Source organism: Scyliorhinus torazame, chromosome 4, assembly GCF_047496885.1.
Source record: "Scyliorhinus torazame isolate Kashiwa2021f chromosome 4, sScyTor2.1, whole genome shotgun sequence".
Taxonomy (NCBI): Eukaryota; Metazoa; Chordata; class Chondrichthyes; order Carcharhiniformes; family Scyliorhinidae; genus Scyliorhinus; species Scyliorhinus torazame.
The window spans coordinates 211,694,325-211,711,420 of record NC_092710.1 but is presented as its reverse complement, the minus strand read 5'-3'; the positions used below and the strand labels follow the sequence as shown (position 1 = coordinate 211,711,420).

General features: G+C 45.4%; 1 protein-coding gene across 7 annotated transcripts in view; it reads right to left on the bottom strand.

Annotated features, from left to right (window-relative positions):
• mtcl3a (MTCL family member 3a) overlaps window positions 1–17,096 on the bottom strand; it is an 87,141-nt gene that overhangs the window by 31,959 nt on the left and 38,086 nt on the right. For 2 of the 7 annotated variants that reach the window (XM_072499231.1, XM_072499236.1), the window contains exons 1-2: window positions 5,608–6,077; window positions 3,115–3,282 (exon numbers count right to left, since the gene is read on the bottom strand). In XM_072499231.1, coding sequence (XP_072355332.1) covers window positions 3,115–3,282; window positions 5,608–5,868 — 429 coding nt within the window. In that variant the 5' untranslated portion in view covers window positions 5,869–6,077. Of the gene's footprint in view, window positions 1–3,114; window positions 3,283–5,607; window positions 6,090–6,757; window positions 6,883–17,096 lie in introns of those variants that run through there. The other 5 variants (XR_011940719.1, XM_072499233.1, XM_072499232.1 and 2 more) reach the window with 5 other exon arrangements.

Sequence of the window (17,096 nt, the reverse complement as noted above, 5' to 3'; positions counted from 1 at the left end):
GGGGTACCGAGGTTTGACTCAGGGATACCAGACTTGACTCAATGGGAGACTCGGTAAGACTCAAAAAGGCATCAGAATAAGACTGAAAGGGAGGCAGGGGTAAGGCTGGAAGAATGACTGTGGTAAGACTGGAAGGGTACCAGGGGTTTGACTTCAGGGTACTGGGGTTTAACTCTGGGGAGGAGACCAGGAGTTGACTCGGACAAGACAAAAGGGTTGACTTTCAAATGTGAAAAGTACCATTCCTAAGGATGTCTTCAGCTGCTGGACCATGGGCCTCTCAGGGGAAAGGAAAGCCTAGGGCATGGGCTTCTTAGAAGGGCCTCACAGAGGGACAAGAAGCCTGTGCAATGTGGTGCAGGGGTAGGGCGTCATTGCGGATTGGCAATGCCACTCACATTTGGGAGGGGCGCAGGGGGTTTGTTGTTTCTGGAGGTGGATTATTGCCAAGGCTAATTGAAAACCTGGTCAGTCATCAATAACTCCTTGCAGCTGAGACCATTCAGCTACAACTCAGTTGACATGCATAGAGTCAAAGTAGTCACACAATTATGCCCACTCAAGCACCACATATATGTGACTGCCATTGATTACTGCTGAGCATTTAACCCTTGGTGCATTGACTTCCAAAATCGATGACTGCCATGGTGTGCCTGTACCACTGCCTGACTGAGCAAGCATTTATATAACCTTAAGAGAGTTGGCAATGGCACGCTACTCAATGAGAGCGCTCCTAATTCGTGCCTGTGTGCTGAGGTACGTTTTGACAAGTACCTCTCCATAGCACAAAGCCTTGGAGTGAAGCTTTGGATAATGTCCATCTCTGAGATGAAAGTTCAGGATGCAGTAGAATGGCCAAAGCTGTGGCCACTTGGTTATGTGGTGCAGGCTGAGAGTGGTGTGGGGTTTTGCTGAACAGAATGCAAAGTGAGGACGGGGCATCAATGTGGGCTTTGAGAGGCAGCTTCAGGTAATGAATGGGCAAAGAGTGGTCCTTCGCAGACAAACACTAACCGTCAAGTCTATCTCTTTGATACTGTATAGAACCTGGATCTATTTCTTATTCGTTCATGGGACTTAGGCACCGCAAGCTGCGCCAGCATTTATTGCCCAACCCCAATTGTCCTTCAGAGGCCAGTTAAGAGTCTATTACATTGCTCGGGGTCTGGAGTCACATGTTGGCCAGACCAGTTAAGGAAGGCAGATTTCCTTCCGTAAAAGGACATTAGTGAACCAGATGGGTTTTTAAACAACAATCGATAATGGTTTCATGGTCACCATTGGACTTTTAACTCCAGGTTTTTATTGAATTCAAATTTCATCATCTGCATTTGACCCTGGGCATTATTCTAGGTCTCTGGTTTTCTAATCCAGTGACAATACCACTATGTCACCACGTCCTGGTGATATCGCTATCATTCTTCTCGTTTATAGGCAGGAGAAGAGAAAAAGATGATGTCAAGCAAGGGGCCTGGCTCGCCAAAGGCAGGAACAGGACAGTCTTTCTGCTTTATCAGGATAATAGAGACACTGAAGCTCAATGGATGTTAGACGAACATGAAATGGATCTCATCGACCTTTCAGTTTCCTGTAATGGCTCTTCACTCTCACCATAAAGATCATGACTATCTGAAATCTCAGGATATAAGAAGCCACACCTCAGGATGTTTACCGGCCTAAAATAGGACTTTGGACTTGTAGCCAGCCACATGGGTGATGCAGTCATGTTTCTTTGTTTGAGGCAACTATTTTTACATAGAGGGTGGTGAGAGCCTGCAACTCTCTGCCGGGTAAGATGGTGGAAGCAGCTACGATAGCGACGTTTAGGAGGCATCTTGACAAATACATGAATGGGATGAGAATTGAGAGATACGGACCTCAGAAGTGCAGAAGGTTTTAGAGTAGACAGGCATCATGTTCGATGCAGACTTTGTTCTTTGTTACCTGCTTTTAAAAATAACAGCCAAAGCTGTTCTGGGGCAGATAGTCAGAAACACTATCTGAAAGCCATCAAACCAGCTGTGAGACAACTGCACCGCCGAGATAAAAAACGGCTATACCATGAAAGTGGGGGGGTGAGGGCTCTCGCCTAACCTGTTCCAACTTCAGGATTACCAGAGAGCCAATTTCCTGTCAGGCCAACAACAATACGCCTCACCGTTAACTGATAATCCTTTGCTTTTAAAGACCTCTACTCCAGATAAAGCATCAATTCATCGAAAAGGCGGCATGGTGGTGCAGTGGTTAGCACTGCTGTCTCACGACGCCAAGGACCCAGGTCACTGTCCATGTGGAGTTTGCACATTCTCCCCGTGTCTGCATGGGAAGATGTGCAGGGTAGGTGGATTGGCCACACTAAATTGCCCCTTAATTGAAATAATAATAATGAATTGGGTACTTCAAATTTATTTAAAAAAATCAATTCATCTAAAAGAAACTACAAGCCTGCTATGAAGGAGATTGAAATAATTCCAGATGGTAATTGTTTTTTTCTTCCTCTGTAGCTAATCTTTATGTGTGGTATTGTGTGTGAGACACACATTTTAAACCCTCGGGCAAGTGTGTGATAATAAAACCTTGCTGCTTAAATCACTTAAATTGGAACAACCAATGTGCAATGTGGGTCAGGGAGATGCCACAACTTGTTTGTCTTTGTTTATAAGGATTAGTTAGGTTTGGGGAGCTTGGGGAGAGGGGGTGCGTGGGGTTGAGAGGCCCTGCTTCAGTGGTCATCCTGGCTATGTTTGTTATGGTTCACGATTAATGGGTGGGTTTCTGTGCTAGGCTTGGGGTTGGTTTCTGCAAAATAAGTCTCCAATGATTTCTCCCAGACTGGTTTTCCTCCAGCTCCAGGTGGAGGCTGAGCATCACTAATTCGGATTGTAAAATGTCTTGCATGTCAGCAACATTTCATATTGTCAATTAATCATTCATTTAAATTTGTAACACCACATTGTGCAGTATAAATAATCTATCAAATTGTTGTGTAATGCTCTACCAGATAATAAAAGATTTCCTCACATAAATTGTTGAACATTATCCAGTAATTCACTGCTTCCTTTTTCTTCTGTACATCCTACAATCATGTAGAAATGTTTCCAAGTAAAAGCTTACCTGTCCAATTCGACATTTCAGCTCTGCTCTCTCTAGTTCCCAAACATATTTGTCACTGGAATACTGATGCTGCAGTTCTGCCCTTTGATCTTCCTCCTTTTTAACTTTAACCTGAACACTTTCCAAGATAGATCGAAGATCAAGTAAAATTCTTCTATTTTCACCAGCCTGGGATAAAAGATAAAAGTCTTTAGATATGTACTTAAAAATGAAAAATGTTTCATCATGTGCCAGCTGTGTCAGATGGTAGAACTCTCAACTCTGTGCCAAAAGATTATGCTTTTGAGTTCCAGAACAGAGTTTAAGGTTGTAATGCAGGCTGGCACTGCAGTGAAAAACTGAGAAGATACTAAATAGGATGAGTCATTAAACCAAGATTCTGTCTGCCTGAACTGATGGATGTTATGATCTCATGGCATTATTAGGACAGCAAGATGTCTCCCGATTCTGTCTTCACAAATATCACCAAAGAAATCTTCTATTTATGTGGGATACCAGAGTACTGCAAAGACTGGTGGAACTTCATCCCTCTATCAGTCAGTAATTTAGGAGGGTTGGGAATAAAACTAGAATAAATTTGTTGATTCCCTGAGCTAATTTAATTTGCCAAAAAACTTATGTTCAATCACATTATGAAAAGACTGAATTGGCATCAAATTGTTAATCAAAACAAGGGGTGTTATGTTTAATAAACATTTGCACAGTTTTAATCCCATGGCACTGTTTAAAATAAACCAAGGAAGTGTAGGCCTGTTGTCATGGATAAACATTTATCTCTCAACTAACATCAGCAAAACATTCTCCCCGTGTCTGCGTGGGTTTCCTCCGGGTGCTCCGGTTTCCTCCCACAGTCCAAAGATGTGCAGGTTAGGTGGATTGGCCACACTAGACAGATATGAATGGGCGGGGAACAGAGAGAAGTAGATCCTTGGAAAATAAGTGACAGGTTTAGATAAAGGATCTGGATCGGCGCAGGCTGGGAGGGCCGAAGGGCCTGTTCCTGTGCTGTAATTTTCTTTGTTCTTAAATTGCCCTTAATTAAGGTGGGGTTACTTGTTTACGGGGATTGGGAGGTGTTGGCTTAAGCAGGGGGCTCGTTCCAAGAGTTGGTGCAGACTCGATGGGCCGAATGGCCTCCTTCTGCGCTGTAAATTCTATGAAATCTATTACTAAGGAAGTCTTAACAATACACTTAGAAATTCATAGTATGGCCAAAGTCAACATAGCTTTACAAAAGAAAATTAATGGCTGTACAACTGATTAGAGTTTTTTTGAGGATGTGACTAGTAGGGTTGATAAAGGGGAACCAGTAGATGTAGTATAGCTGAATTTCCAAAATAAATTTGATAGGGTTTCACACACCAGGTTAATCAGCAAGCCAAGGGCTCATGGAGTTGGGACATAAATGAGCATGGATGGATGAAAGATTGGTTCAAAGACAGAAAGCAAAGAGCCGGCATAAATAGTACATGTTCAAGTTGACAGTCTGTGACCAGTGGAGTGCTGCAAGGATCAGGGCTCAGGCCTCAGCTATTTACAATCTACATGAATGACTTCGACCAAGAGACAGAGAGTATCTATGTCTGCCGACAAAACAAAGTTGGGTGAAAATGTAAACTGTGAAGAGGAAAAGGCAGCTGCAAAGAGATCAGGTTGTTTATTTCATTGCTGTTTTGTGCGAACTTGCTGTGTGTATAAATTGGATGCTGTGTTTTCCCACAGTACAACAGTGACTACATTTCAAAGTACTTCATTGGCTGTGAAACATTTTGGAAGGTTCTGAATGCAAGTTCTTTTTTTACTCTTTTCACAGTACTTTGAACAACCATGGAAGTATAATTACTGCTGTCACATTGCATAGTAAATGGAACATGACAAATATCATTCACACTTAACAAAATGTCTTCTCAAAAGGCACCATTCCAAGAAAACTATAAAATGTCCACTTGACATTTATTTGATGTTTACAATTAATAAGTTAGTTTTTTTTAAAAAAAATCAGTGTCAATGTTCACATTTCATCAATTTTAAACATTTATCACGGCATTTGGGAGTGTTTAATGAAAAGAACCAAGAATATAGAACAGTTAAATATTGTTAGAAAGAGAACTTGAACCTATGAATGAGAGAAACGTTTGATTATTTAACTTCTAGCATCAACTTTTGATGTTCATGAACGTTAGTACCATATATGCTATTTTTTTAAAAAGGTAGAATGTACTAAACTGTCTCTTTCAAAGAGAAAGTTATGAACTCATTTTACTGTAAATTTGGAGCTCAACATGAACAAGCTGCAAGCTATATCCGTCCCAAGAAATCTATCGTAAAAAGGACAAAGTATTTCATCTCACACCATCTGGACCTGCCGATAATGTCGATGTTGGGAACCTTTCTGAAGTCAACAATGAACATGTTCCCGAAACGACTTTAACCCTCACTTTTCCCTCACAGCTATACCGACCGGATGAGTGAACCTTTATGCACTTTATTTACTTGGATCTCGGCGACTTCCCTCAGTAACATCTCCTTTTCTTTCACCCAGATGTCTTTGTCTTGTCTGTGGCGTTTCTTCACTTCGTCAAGTTTCCTCTTGAGCCGGAAGAACTGATACTGGAGCTCGTTTTTATCGGGCTGGGTTTTGCTGGCGAGCCCTTGTCCCGGCTCTTCGGTTGACATGTTTCTGGGAGGACTCCGACTCCTCTCTCTGCCTCTGCCCTTCTCCCGGGACCCGGCCCAACCCCGCACTCCATGCATGATGTCCAAAGACAGCCCGCATCTCCGGCATTCTGCGAGCAGAGAAAACACTTTTCTTTCTTAACCTTGCGTCATTTGTCCAGAAAAGGAGTGGCGAGCCACTTCATCTAAAACCAGCCCTGGCTCCGTGCAGCCTGGCCTCTCCTGAACTGCTATCTGGGTCAGTGGCATCGGTTTCATTTCGGTACGCCCGCTAACCAAGGTCAAATTAGCCCGAATGCATTGCCAAGACCTGTGTGTGTGTGCAAAGCACACGACGGGCACACTGCAGATTGCTAAACCTACTTTAGCACGGATTGTTCAACAACACCGTTGACGTTTAGCGCCTGGGGGGGGGGGGGGGGGGCTATTAAACACATCGAAGGCACAATATAAATGCAAGTTTGTCGTTAAACTCCAACTGACACCTCCCCAATCCTATTCCCAAAGTGACAGCCCACAAAACTATAGATGTAACGCCAAACGTACAGGTTCCTAAATATAACCGGTGATGCGAGGCTGGCTTTATTTTCATCGTGGAGAAAGTCCCAGAGCTGTTACAAACTTCAAACATTTATTGCTTTGGATCTAATGGTTGCTTGTTGTTGGGTAGTGTAAAAAAAAACGCCACTGCGAAATTGAGGGCCACTTCTTCATAAAGCAGCAAAAGAAAGCTGTAAATTCTGGATATTCTTGAAAATCGTTGAAGCTCTTGCACCGGATAGCTGCAGTCACCGAGTAACAGGAACTCCAAGTAAACAAGTACCCTTCTGAGGGCATCATCTTATACAAAAATAAAAATCCACCCAGTTTAGTTTAAATTCTAAAAGGAGAAACGGCAACATCAGGTCATCTGTGAGCCAGCGTCGCTGTTTTAAATAAAAAAGCAAAATGTGGTTCTCTGTCTCACCTGCCTTTCCTCCTCGAAGTCACCCTGAGATTTGCCCCTTCTCTGGGTTTGCTCAGCGTGTTGCTCCAGAGCTGAGCGGGATGAGGAAAGCTGACGCGCTCCTGAAACCTCAGTACGGCCCCTTCCTTCAGAGAAAGGGAAAAGACTCGTCAAGAACAAGATTGACCTGTCTCCAAAAAGCCGCTCCCTTCCCAACATGTGACTTCAGCTACTTGAAACCCCCCAGCGGAGGTCTGGGGCTGAGGCCTGGCCCTCCCGGCTGGACTGGGACCACTTTCGGACGGGGTGATAATGAACACAGGAGTGTGTGGTGATAATAACAACAACACTGATTCACGCCCGCCTCCAGTCCAGAGCGTCCATGCGCGGGTCACAGACACAACACAGCCCCACCTCGGCGCAGGACGCATTGAAAATCCAAACACCCTTCACGGGCAAATCCACCAGAATCCGAGGCAAACAGCAGCTCCAAGGACTTTGGCGGCTTTACCGAGAAGGCTCCTTCCGATCGAGCGCATGTTGTTGATGATATAATTCACAATTACATAAAATTGGTCTATGTTCTATTCTGAGTGACATTCGGTGCGATCATGGTTGTCAAAGAACACCTGCAATCTCAGTTTGGTGTGATCTGTGTGTCTGTCCGTGTGTTTTTGTCTTTACTGGCTGTGCATGACGCACAAACTGTGCACAACCGGATGTTTACAAGTGGAAACTGTGGCAAAGCAGCACAGCCTGTTAAGTATAGGGTTATATTGAGTCGCCTGTGCGTCCCAACTTCCAGATGATGGTAATGTATTTATGTCACTGACCTTGTGTTTTTTAACCAACCAGTTTGTGATGGATGGTTATGCTGTCAAACAGCAGATACCCATTATATTTTAGACGAAAAGGTGGCATCTATTTAGTGCCTTTCACAAGCGCATGATGTCCCAAAGTGCTTTACAGCCAATGAAGTATTTTTGAGGTGTAGTCACTATGGCAGCCAATTTGTACACAGCACCTCCCTCCCACCAACAGCTGTTTTTCTCTGCGTGATACTGATTGAGGGAATCTACCTCATCAGGACACTAGGGAAACCTCCCCAGCTCCTTCCGAAATAGTGTCATGGGATCTTTGTGTCCAAAGAACAGATTGGGCTGGTTTAACGGGCTTGGTTTTCACCGTGTCCAAAATGAGTGTAGGAAGCCCGCCCACCAAAAGCCGGCTGCCCCAGAACCATTTTACGCTGAAAGTAGTGTCAGTTGCCTGTCCCTATCTGGGGAGTAAATCCAGCCTTAGAGAGCTGCTGGCCTGGCGTCCCAGCAGCACCAGGTTCGAGTGCTGGCCAGTACTGGAGCTACAGGCAGTCCCTGAACCAGAGGAGGTTACAGCGATTGAACATCCAGGTGAGTATTGGTGGGACCTGGCTGACAGACTCCGGCGAGGAGGTTGAGAGGGTGAGGGTGAGGGTGGTTTTTTGAGGCCAACGGGAGAGAGTTCAAGTAGAGTATGCTTGAGGAGTTGATCTCAAAGGACCCACTAAAAGAGGTCCTTCCCTCTTTCCCAACACCAGGCTGGGGAGTAAAGGACTCAAATGCTCTCCACCTGGCGTGGGCTTCCCTGTGCAGTCGATAAAATACCAATGGTGGTAAGATGAGGCACTGGCTATTAATTAGCCACTTAAGGACCTCAGTAGTGCCAAGTGTAGATGGACTGCTTGAGACCTTCCCCACCCAGTGTAAAATGGGAGCCATGTCAGGAGGGGCCACAAACTGCATTTTGCAAGCCTCTCCTTCAAGACACCAACAGGGGGCTGTAAAATCCATCCCAATGTCTCATCTAAAAGGTAGCACCCCTGGTACTTCAGCTCTCCTTCAAATACTACATTGGAATGTCAGCCTAGATTGTTGTGTTTATGTGCTGGAGGGGTCTTAACACCAGAACCTTCTGACTCAAAACCTCAGAGCCTCCCAAGTGAGGAGGAAGAGCAAAAAGGAAGGGAAAGATAGAACTATCAAAACAAATCGACTGGATAACAAAGGATCAGGACATAACCCAAGCTCTGTATTTCCCTGATGCACACCAAACAACCACCGATGGTGAAGAGAACAGGTCCTCAATTAACCAAAACGGTGACCCATCTTCCAGGGGAACAACAGCATAGAAGTTGGCTCGACCCCTGTCCCAGGTGCACCAAAGAGGCAAAGCCTAAGTGCCTACGCCCAACAAGTACTCTCAAAAAGTGACACCCCAAGCACCCGGAGACCAAAGCGCTGGACCTGGCCTTGCCCAATACATCCCAACACAGGAAATTATATACTCCAGGGCCCCCAGCACACCACAAAACCTGCACCTCAGCTGAACCCATACCTCTCCCACTCCATCCGAGACAATACACTATCCCTACTAACTACCTAGAAGGAGAGGATAATCACTCCAGCCCCAGCCGGCGATGGGGTGGGGGCAGGTGTGGGAGGCACCCAAACTCAAGAAGCAGAATCATCAAGACTCCTAACAATTGGGCACCCTGGGGAGGAGGGTTAATTCCATTCTCCCCAGTGAACCAGGGGAACCTCCCCCAAACCAATAAACCGGATGAGAAACAGCACCCGACAGAGAGAAAGTAGATTGGGTAGCACAGTGGTTATCACAGTTGCTTCACAACTCCAGGGTCCCAGGTTCGATTCCCGGCTTAGGTCACTGTCTGTACGGAGTCTGCATGTTCTCCCCCTTGTCTGCATGGGTATCCTCCAGGTGCCGATTTCCTCCCAGAGTCCAAAGATGTGCAGGTTAGGTTGATTGGCCATGCTAAATTGCCCTTAGGTTAAGTGGGGTTGCTGGGTTATGGGATAAGGTGGAGGGGTGGGCTTAAGTAGGGTGATCTTTCCAAGAGCTGGTGCAGACTCGATGGGCCGAATGGCCTCCTTCTGCACTGTAAATTCTATGATTCCGATCCACAGCCTGGGAGACATCCAAACTGACCCAGAATGACCACCATCACAAAGGATACCGAGAGCAATCCCGCTCTTCAACAACATAACCATAATTAGCCATTCTCATCTCAGCATGTGCCATTATTTAATCTTCTTGTTCTAATAGCTCAAAAGAGGACCACAGAGAGAGACCCAATCGAAAGAAGGCTCAACTTCAGGAGTCAGAAGGAACCCAGTCCTCTCCAGGATACAAAATCTGCCCAGGCAATTGTAGGATAAAGGCACAGATTCTTAAATTCAAATACAATAACATTTAATAATATATATATATTTTTGAACCAATGCAGATTAGCTCTAACTGGGGGGGTGTCCTCAGTCTCAATGAGTACTGAACTAACCCTACCAACCCCAACCATCCACCTTTCACCCCACTCCAGCTCCACTCATCCTTCTTATAAACAAAGATAGGGGGCGATAAAAACATAATACTCCCCTACCGCAACCACAAGGTTTACAAAAAAGGAGTACATCTGTGCACAGATCACACTTCACATGATATACTCAATATGATTTTGCTAGGGCAGGATAATCGACAATACCCAACCTGATGCTTATAACTTGCAGGAAAAAGCACAACATTATCACAAGGGAGTAGCATCCAGGATTATAGAAGGAATGCAGGATAATGACACCATCCATATTGCATGAGAAGATAAAGGATAAACCAGGATCAGCGAGCACTCCAGGATCTCTCAAGGATTCCAACGATCGGAGCACGAAGCATCATTCACTTCTACCATGCCGTCTCTCCGACGCCAAAGTGGCCTACAGCCTAGACCCCGGTTGGAGGGAACGATTCGACACGCTCAGCCACCTCCAACCCCTCACGACCCGCATCAAGAATAAGACGATATATGACTAGCAACCCACCAACCGACCCAACCAACCCCTGGCCTCGAAAATCAAATTCATTATGCTCCATCAAATTTGATGCAACAAGCCTCTAAATCAAGATCACCAAAATCTGGCAGCCAATTTTCGAACTCATCTCCCACCTCTTGTCGGGGACCACAAACATACCTTGCCTGGCCCCTACCTCTCGGACCCATCATGATAAGATTACACACCATGCAGTAGAATCTCAATGACACAAAGGCGGGCCCTCATCAGGGAAAGTGTTCTTTCGAGTGCAAAAACTCTCCCATGCGCCTCCACCGCTCTCCCAAAGTTACCCCACAATTCTTCATAATGGGCTCTCATAACCTGCACCGCAGGGCTGAGATATTCAACCAAGACAATATTTTCAATGGCAGCCGTCTTCTGAATGCACACAGCACCACCGAAGCGAGATATGAGGGTCTCGGGGTCGAAGCCATAACTGACTGCTGGTCTCTCTCCTCCAGTTCCTTACAGCAACCAAGATGGATGGTGTTGTTGACCCCGTAGCTACAGCCCTCGCAGTGCTGGTAGCAGCAGTTGGAGACTTCACGGAATCAGAAATTCATTATGTTACGGGTCACTGAATATACTTTAGTCCTCCAAGATACTGCCTTGTCTACTTTGCAAGCTGGTTGATGTTAACTTTACTAATCAGTCTGCTTAGGCCTGCAATCCTTTCTACAGTGCCTCCACATTAAGATAACAAACATGCCCTGGTATATCATGAAATTAAATAATGAATCTCCACACTGCTCGGCACCAATGAGGAGAGACTAAATAGAATGGACCTCCATTTTCGTGGAGTTTAGATGACAGAGACATGGGTTGGGATTCTCTGTTTCTGAAACAAAGTGTGGATGCCAACGCAGAATCCTTGGACTTTTATGACAGAAAAACTAGCGCCGCACCTGGACTGATTCCACGTTGCCACGTGGAACACAATCGATTTCAATGAAAAACAGTGTAGGATTCACCGGGTCCGTGATTGATACTCAGGAGGCTGTCAAGCTGCAGCCACACATACACAGTACGCTCCCAACACACACTCATCCCAGCCAAAAAGATGGCACTGGTTGAGCTGGAGCATGCCCATACTGTTGATGGGTCAGCTGGGGCCAGAGGGGAAAGGGGGGGTGTCTTTGGGGGGACACCCATACGACCCGTCGTACTAACTTCAAAGTGGGCTGTTAACGGTGCGCGCAGCTGCATGACTGTCTTGCAGGCTGCGGCAATGGTGTTCCGTGTCCGTCCACCCCGACCCCACAGCCTTACCTCCTGGTCACCACCCCCCACTACTTCTCCTGGCCCTGGCAGAAGCCCCCCCTCCCCACTTGGCCAGTGGTGCAACTGTCAGCAAACTATGGAGATGTTGGACACTTTCCATACTCCCTCTATCTCCCTCAGCAGCCGCCATGCCAGTTTCATGATTTTTAAAAGCACAAGTGAGCCACACCATCGGGAACTCGGTCCATCGGAGGCGGAGAATCGCTGAGGCCCCAGAAAATACCAGATCAGGCCCGCTAATGATATGCAAATGGCATCTACTGTATATGCTTTCTGGAACGCATTGATACTGCTGTCGAGGCGCCTTTCCCGTTTTTTGCGTCGGCTAATGGAGAATCCCGCCCATGGTTTCATTGAAATGTATAAAATTCTTAGTGGGCTTGCCAGGGTAGATACTGAGTGGATCAGGGGATGGCAGGGCGGTTGCACTCTTGCTCAACCTTTTCCTGAATTCTGCAGGTTCCTCTGATATTTCTGACCCTTTTCTGGCAGGGCCAAAGTAAAATAAGTTCGCTGATGCCTGGATCTTCTACAAGGTCAGTCTCTTCCAATTTCTGTAGGCATATCCTGTTCTGAGACACTTGACTGCCACATTCTGGACCCTGAAAATTCCAGGCCAATTTGTTTGATACGCTGCCCATTTACAATAGTACTGATGCTCTAATCCAATAAACCTCCCTTTATTTACAGTCCTTTGTATCAAAGTATGTTAACTGGATTTCATATAAATGTAATTTACTCAAACACAAATACAATTCTGTTCATTGTCTTTCCTTCTTTAGATGCTCTATAAAAAGTTTCAAAGTTAGGCAGTTGGTAAGACTTTCTTCCTATATAATAAAAGCAAAATACAGCAGATGCTGGAGATAAAAAATAAAATCAGAAAGCGTTGCAAAGAGTCAGCAGTACCATCTGTGGGAAGAGAAGCCCAATATAACTTTTCTTCAGAATTAAGACTTTCTTTTTGTCTGTGTATTTTTAAAATCCAGACAAATGCAATATCTTTTAACTCTGTACCCAGGAAGAGGTTTAAATCCCCTGCAGCCTGACATAGTCATTGTGCATGTAAACTTCAGTCACATTATTACTGCATCTCAAATCACAACCTTGTAAATTTGGAACTTACTGTACCAGTGTAACATTCCTTCTCTCTATTCAACATGCGACCTAGTGTCTAAAAGTCAACTTAAGCATTATGCTCCCCAATCTGATATAAATCTTCAGCCTAAAAATAAGTCTTCACTGATAGTCTTCATAAAAAAACTCCATTCACCGCTTTATCAATATTTTCATTCTTTATCAGAATAATTCCCATAATTATATTACTTTAAGTTGGGCCTGAATCTACTAATGTTGATATCTTACATTGTGGCATTCTGGCTGTTACTTTGATCCTCATATTCTCTGTCGAGGGGCTCCGAGGGTGAGAAGGGTGTTCCTGGAGCGGAGTCGAGATAGGGGGGGGGCTGGCGCTGCCCAACCTCTGTGGGTACTACTGGGCCGCCAATGCGACAATGGTGTGCAAGTGGGTGATGGAGGGGGAGGGGGCTGCATGGAAGAGGCTGGAGACGGCGTCCTGTGTGGGTACGAGTCTGGGGGCGCTGGCAATGGCGCCGCTGCCGCTCCCTCCAAGGAGGTATACCACGAGCCCGGTGGTGGTGGCGGCCCTCAAAATTTGGGGGCAGTGGAGGCGGCATAGGGGGGAAGTTAGGGCTTCGGCGTGGACCCCATTACGGGGGAACCACCGGTTCACCCCAGGAAGAACAGGTGGAGGGTTTTCGGGGTGGCACAGAGCAGGGATACAAAAGTTGGGGGACCTGTTTGTGGACGGGAAGTTCGCGAGCTTGGGTGAGCTGAAGGAGAAGTATGGGCTCCCCCCGGGGAACACCTTCAGGTACTTACAGGTAAGGGCATTTGCCAGACAGCAGGTGGTGGAATTCCCACGGCTACTGCCACACACAGTACAGGACAGGGTGCTCTCGGTGGGGTGGGTGGGACTGGGGAAGATCTCGGAAACTTACCAGGTGATGCAGGAGGAGGAGGAGGCCTCGGTGGTGGAGTTGAAAGGTAAGTGGGAGGAGGAGTTGGGAGAGGAGATCGAAGAGGGGACGTGGGCAGATGCCCTAGGGTGAACTCTTCCTCTTCGTGCGCGAGGCTCAGCCTCACACAGTTTAAGGTGCTGCACAGGGCACACATGACCGGGACAAGGATGAGCAGGTTCTTTGGGGGTGAGGACAGGTGTGTTAGGTGCTCAGGGAGCCCAGCAAATCACACCCATATGTTCTGGGCATGCCCAGCGCTGGAGGAATTTTGGAAGGGCGTAGCGAGGACGGTGTAGAGGGTGGTAGGATCCAGGGTCAAACCGGGCTGGGGGCTCGCAATATTTGGGGTGGCAGAGGAGCCGGGAGTGCAGGAGGCGAAAGAGGCTGGAATTCTGGCGTTTGCGTCCCTGGTAGCCCGGGGAAGGATTCTCCTTCAGTGGAAAGATACGAGGCCCCCAAGCGTGGAATCCTGGATCAGCGATATGGCAGGGTTCATTAAATTGGAGAGGGTGAAATTCGCCTTGAGAGGGTCGGTACAAGGGTTCTTTAGGTGGTGGCAACCGTTCTTAGACTTTCTGGCAGAACGATAGACATTGGTCAATGGCAGCAGCAGCTCGGGGGGTTGCGGGGGGGGGGGGGTTACTTTATTTTTGTTTATGTTATTTACACTGGCAGGGTCTGAGGGGGTGTATACACCTGTTGTCTTAAGTCGGGGTATTAATGTTAATTTATTATTTAGGCACGGGGGGGAGGGGTTTGGGGGGGTTGCTTTTTTCGATTGTGTTTTGTACTTAACCCTGTTGGGTTCTTTTTTTCTTTCTCATTTTGTTATTGATATTTTATGAAAACCTTTAATAAAAATTATTTTTAAAAAAAATATTCTCTGTATATATTTTCCTACATTCCAGTATAATCTAGCTTTTCAAAGTTGCAGAATCTTACACAATGTTGTCTCAATGGAGAACAATTAACACAGATATCCGCAGTGATCCTAAGCAAGTTAGCAACATTTATTTTATGGATAAGATTAATAACTGACAGTTTTCTTTGCACTAATTGTGCACAAGTAAATAAGTTGCATTCAATACGGCACAGGTAATGTTTAAAATTAATCCATTTATACGCTAGCCAGAGAGACTTTCCATAGTACATGTTGAAGTTCACATTAATCATCCCATCACTAAATGCACACAATACTACTTATAAGGGCAGAAATTTTGGTTCCTTTACTAACACCACTGTGTCTCTAAACATGGCAAAGAACCAAAACACTACAACATACTGTTGAACTTAAATACGGCATCGGGTTCCTTGGTTGTTCTGGAGAATATCGTCATAGATTTGGTGGAAATCTGAAGGAACAATTCAAAACTGGATAGCTAGTTTCCAAACTAAGCTGAATTAAAAGAGAAACACTGCAGATGTTGATCCAAACTAAACTGGGTTTTTTGAAAGTAACAGAGCTTCTTTCTATCCCTTCCAAGGCTGTTGGCACCCAGAATCAGGGACAGTAACTCCATATGCTGAGATTGCCAGCTACCTTGGCTGTTATGGGTCCCAATATATGTCTGGAAGTGGGTATTCCCAGTCAGATGACATGCACCAGTGAAAAGGATGTTACAGACAGGTGTATAACCCAAGAAATTCTTTTAGACCTCACTCACCGAAGTTAAGGGATTTGTTTTTCTATTTTTCATTGTCACTATGATTTTCTAGAGTTTGGGTTCACAGGAGCCTGAGCATCTCTCTAGAGGGCAGCACAGATATGGCAGGCATGAGAAATAGGCCTGAAATGAGGATGCCTGTCAGTACAATGCTAATGAGCTGTCCTCCCATTGAACCGGAAACTCGAGCAGGATCAGTGCTGGAGGGCACCAATGGTCACTGAGCATGTCCCGTCATTTATCATCATAGAGTCTGAGGAATTAAACCAGGAACACAGAAACTGAACATCAGTTATCTCAGTCATGCAACTAATCACTATATTATCAACACTGTGAATGGCTATCGTTGCTGTGAAAATCCTGATTACATTCACTTATGCTATTAGTTACATTACCATCCATTGAATGAGCTTCAAACCTTGCACAAACAAATGTACTACATACAGCCTTTGTTTTGTTTTGTTCAGACATTCCAATTTTGACTTAAGTAGAGAATAGGCCTAGATCAGCGAAAAATTAAATTGAAGGCTCTCTATATTCCATCAGGCCTGTCTTCAAATAAAAGCTTTCAGCATATTGCAACTTTCAAATTAAACATTTTATGCTAGTTTCAAATGAGAAAAGATAGGTAGTTTTAACAATTTATCCTACGCAGCACTTTAGAGCCAGGTATTACAGCTAACCTTGTTGGTTAAATTCTTTCATCTAACTGATAGTTCTTTTAAATACTTTATACAATATAAAACAAAACTAACATCTCACAATTCATGATAGATTTTAATGATCCCTGACCCTGCTGTTTTAAAGTCTTATATTGATAACTTAAAATGTGGTGATCCAGAGTTTAAGTAAAAGGACTTCCTGAAAATGATCAACTTACTGGGCTGGGTTCTCCGGTCTCCAGCTGAGTGTTTCTCCGTGGAGTGGCGTTCACTGGTGGGGGATTCTCTATTCCTGCCATCTGTCAATGGGATTTCCCATTGAAGCCACCCCACGCTGCTGGGAAACCGGCAGGCGGGGATGCACTGCAGGTGGGAACAGGGAATCCCAGGGGCCGAAGAATTCCGGCCACAAAAAGTCTTAAGTATAAATACTACTGCACTTCCAAATTCAAAGAGTATTGTTCTATCTCAGAACTTAATATCACTTGGGTGTGGGAAATTACACAATAAGTGTATCACATTTATGAAGAAACAGCTAGTCAACACTGATGCGACCATCAATTCACACAAAACCAGGAGTAGAAGTAAACTGTGGCTTTAATCAACTAGAATAGTGCCTGCCTGTGACTGATCTGTTAGTGGGAGCCACCTACAGGGCGACTGCTCTTTATACCTCCCCTCAAGGGGTGGAGCCAGGGGCGGAGCCCACACAGGCCCCAACATGCTCCATCATAGGTAATACCTAACAATGGTCCAGAGGTGAAGCCCACATGGGCAACAGCGTAATACAGATATGCACATGGTGAATTGTTACAGCAATACATTCACCACAT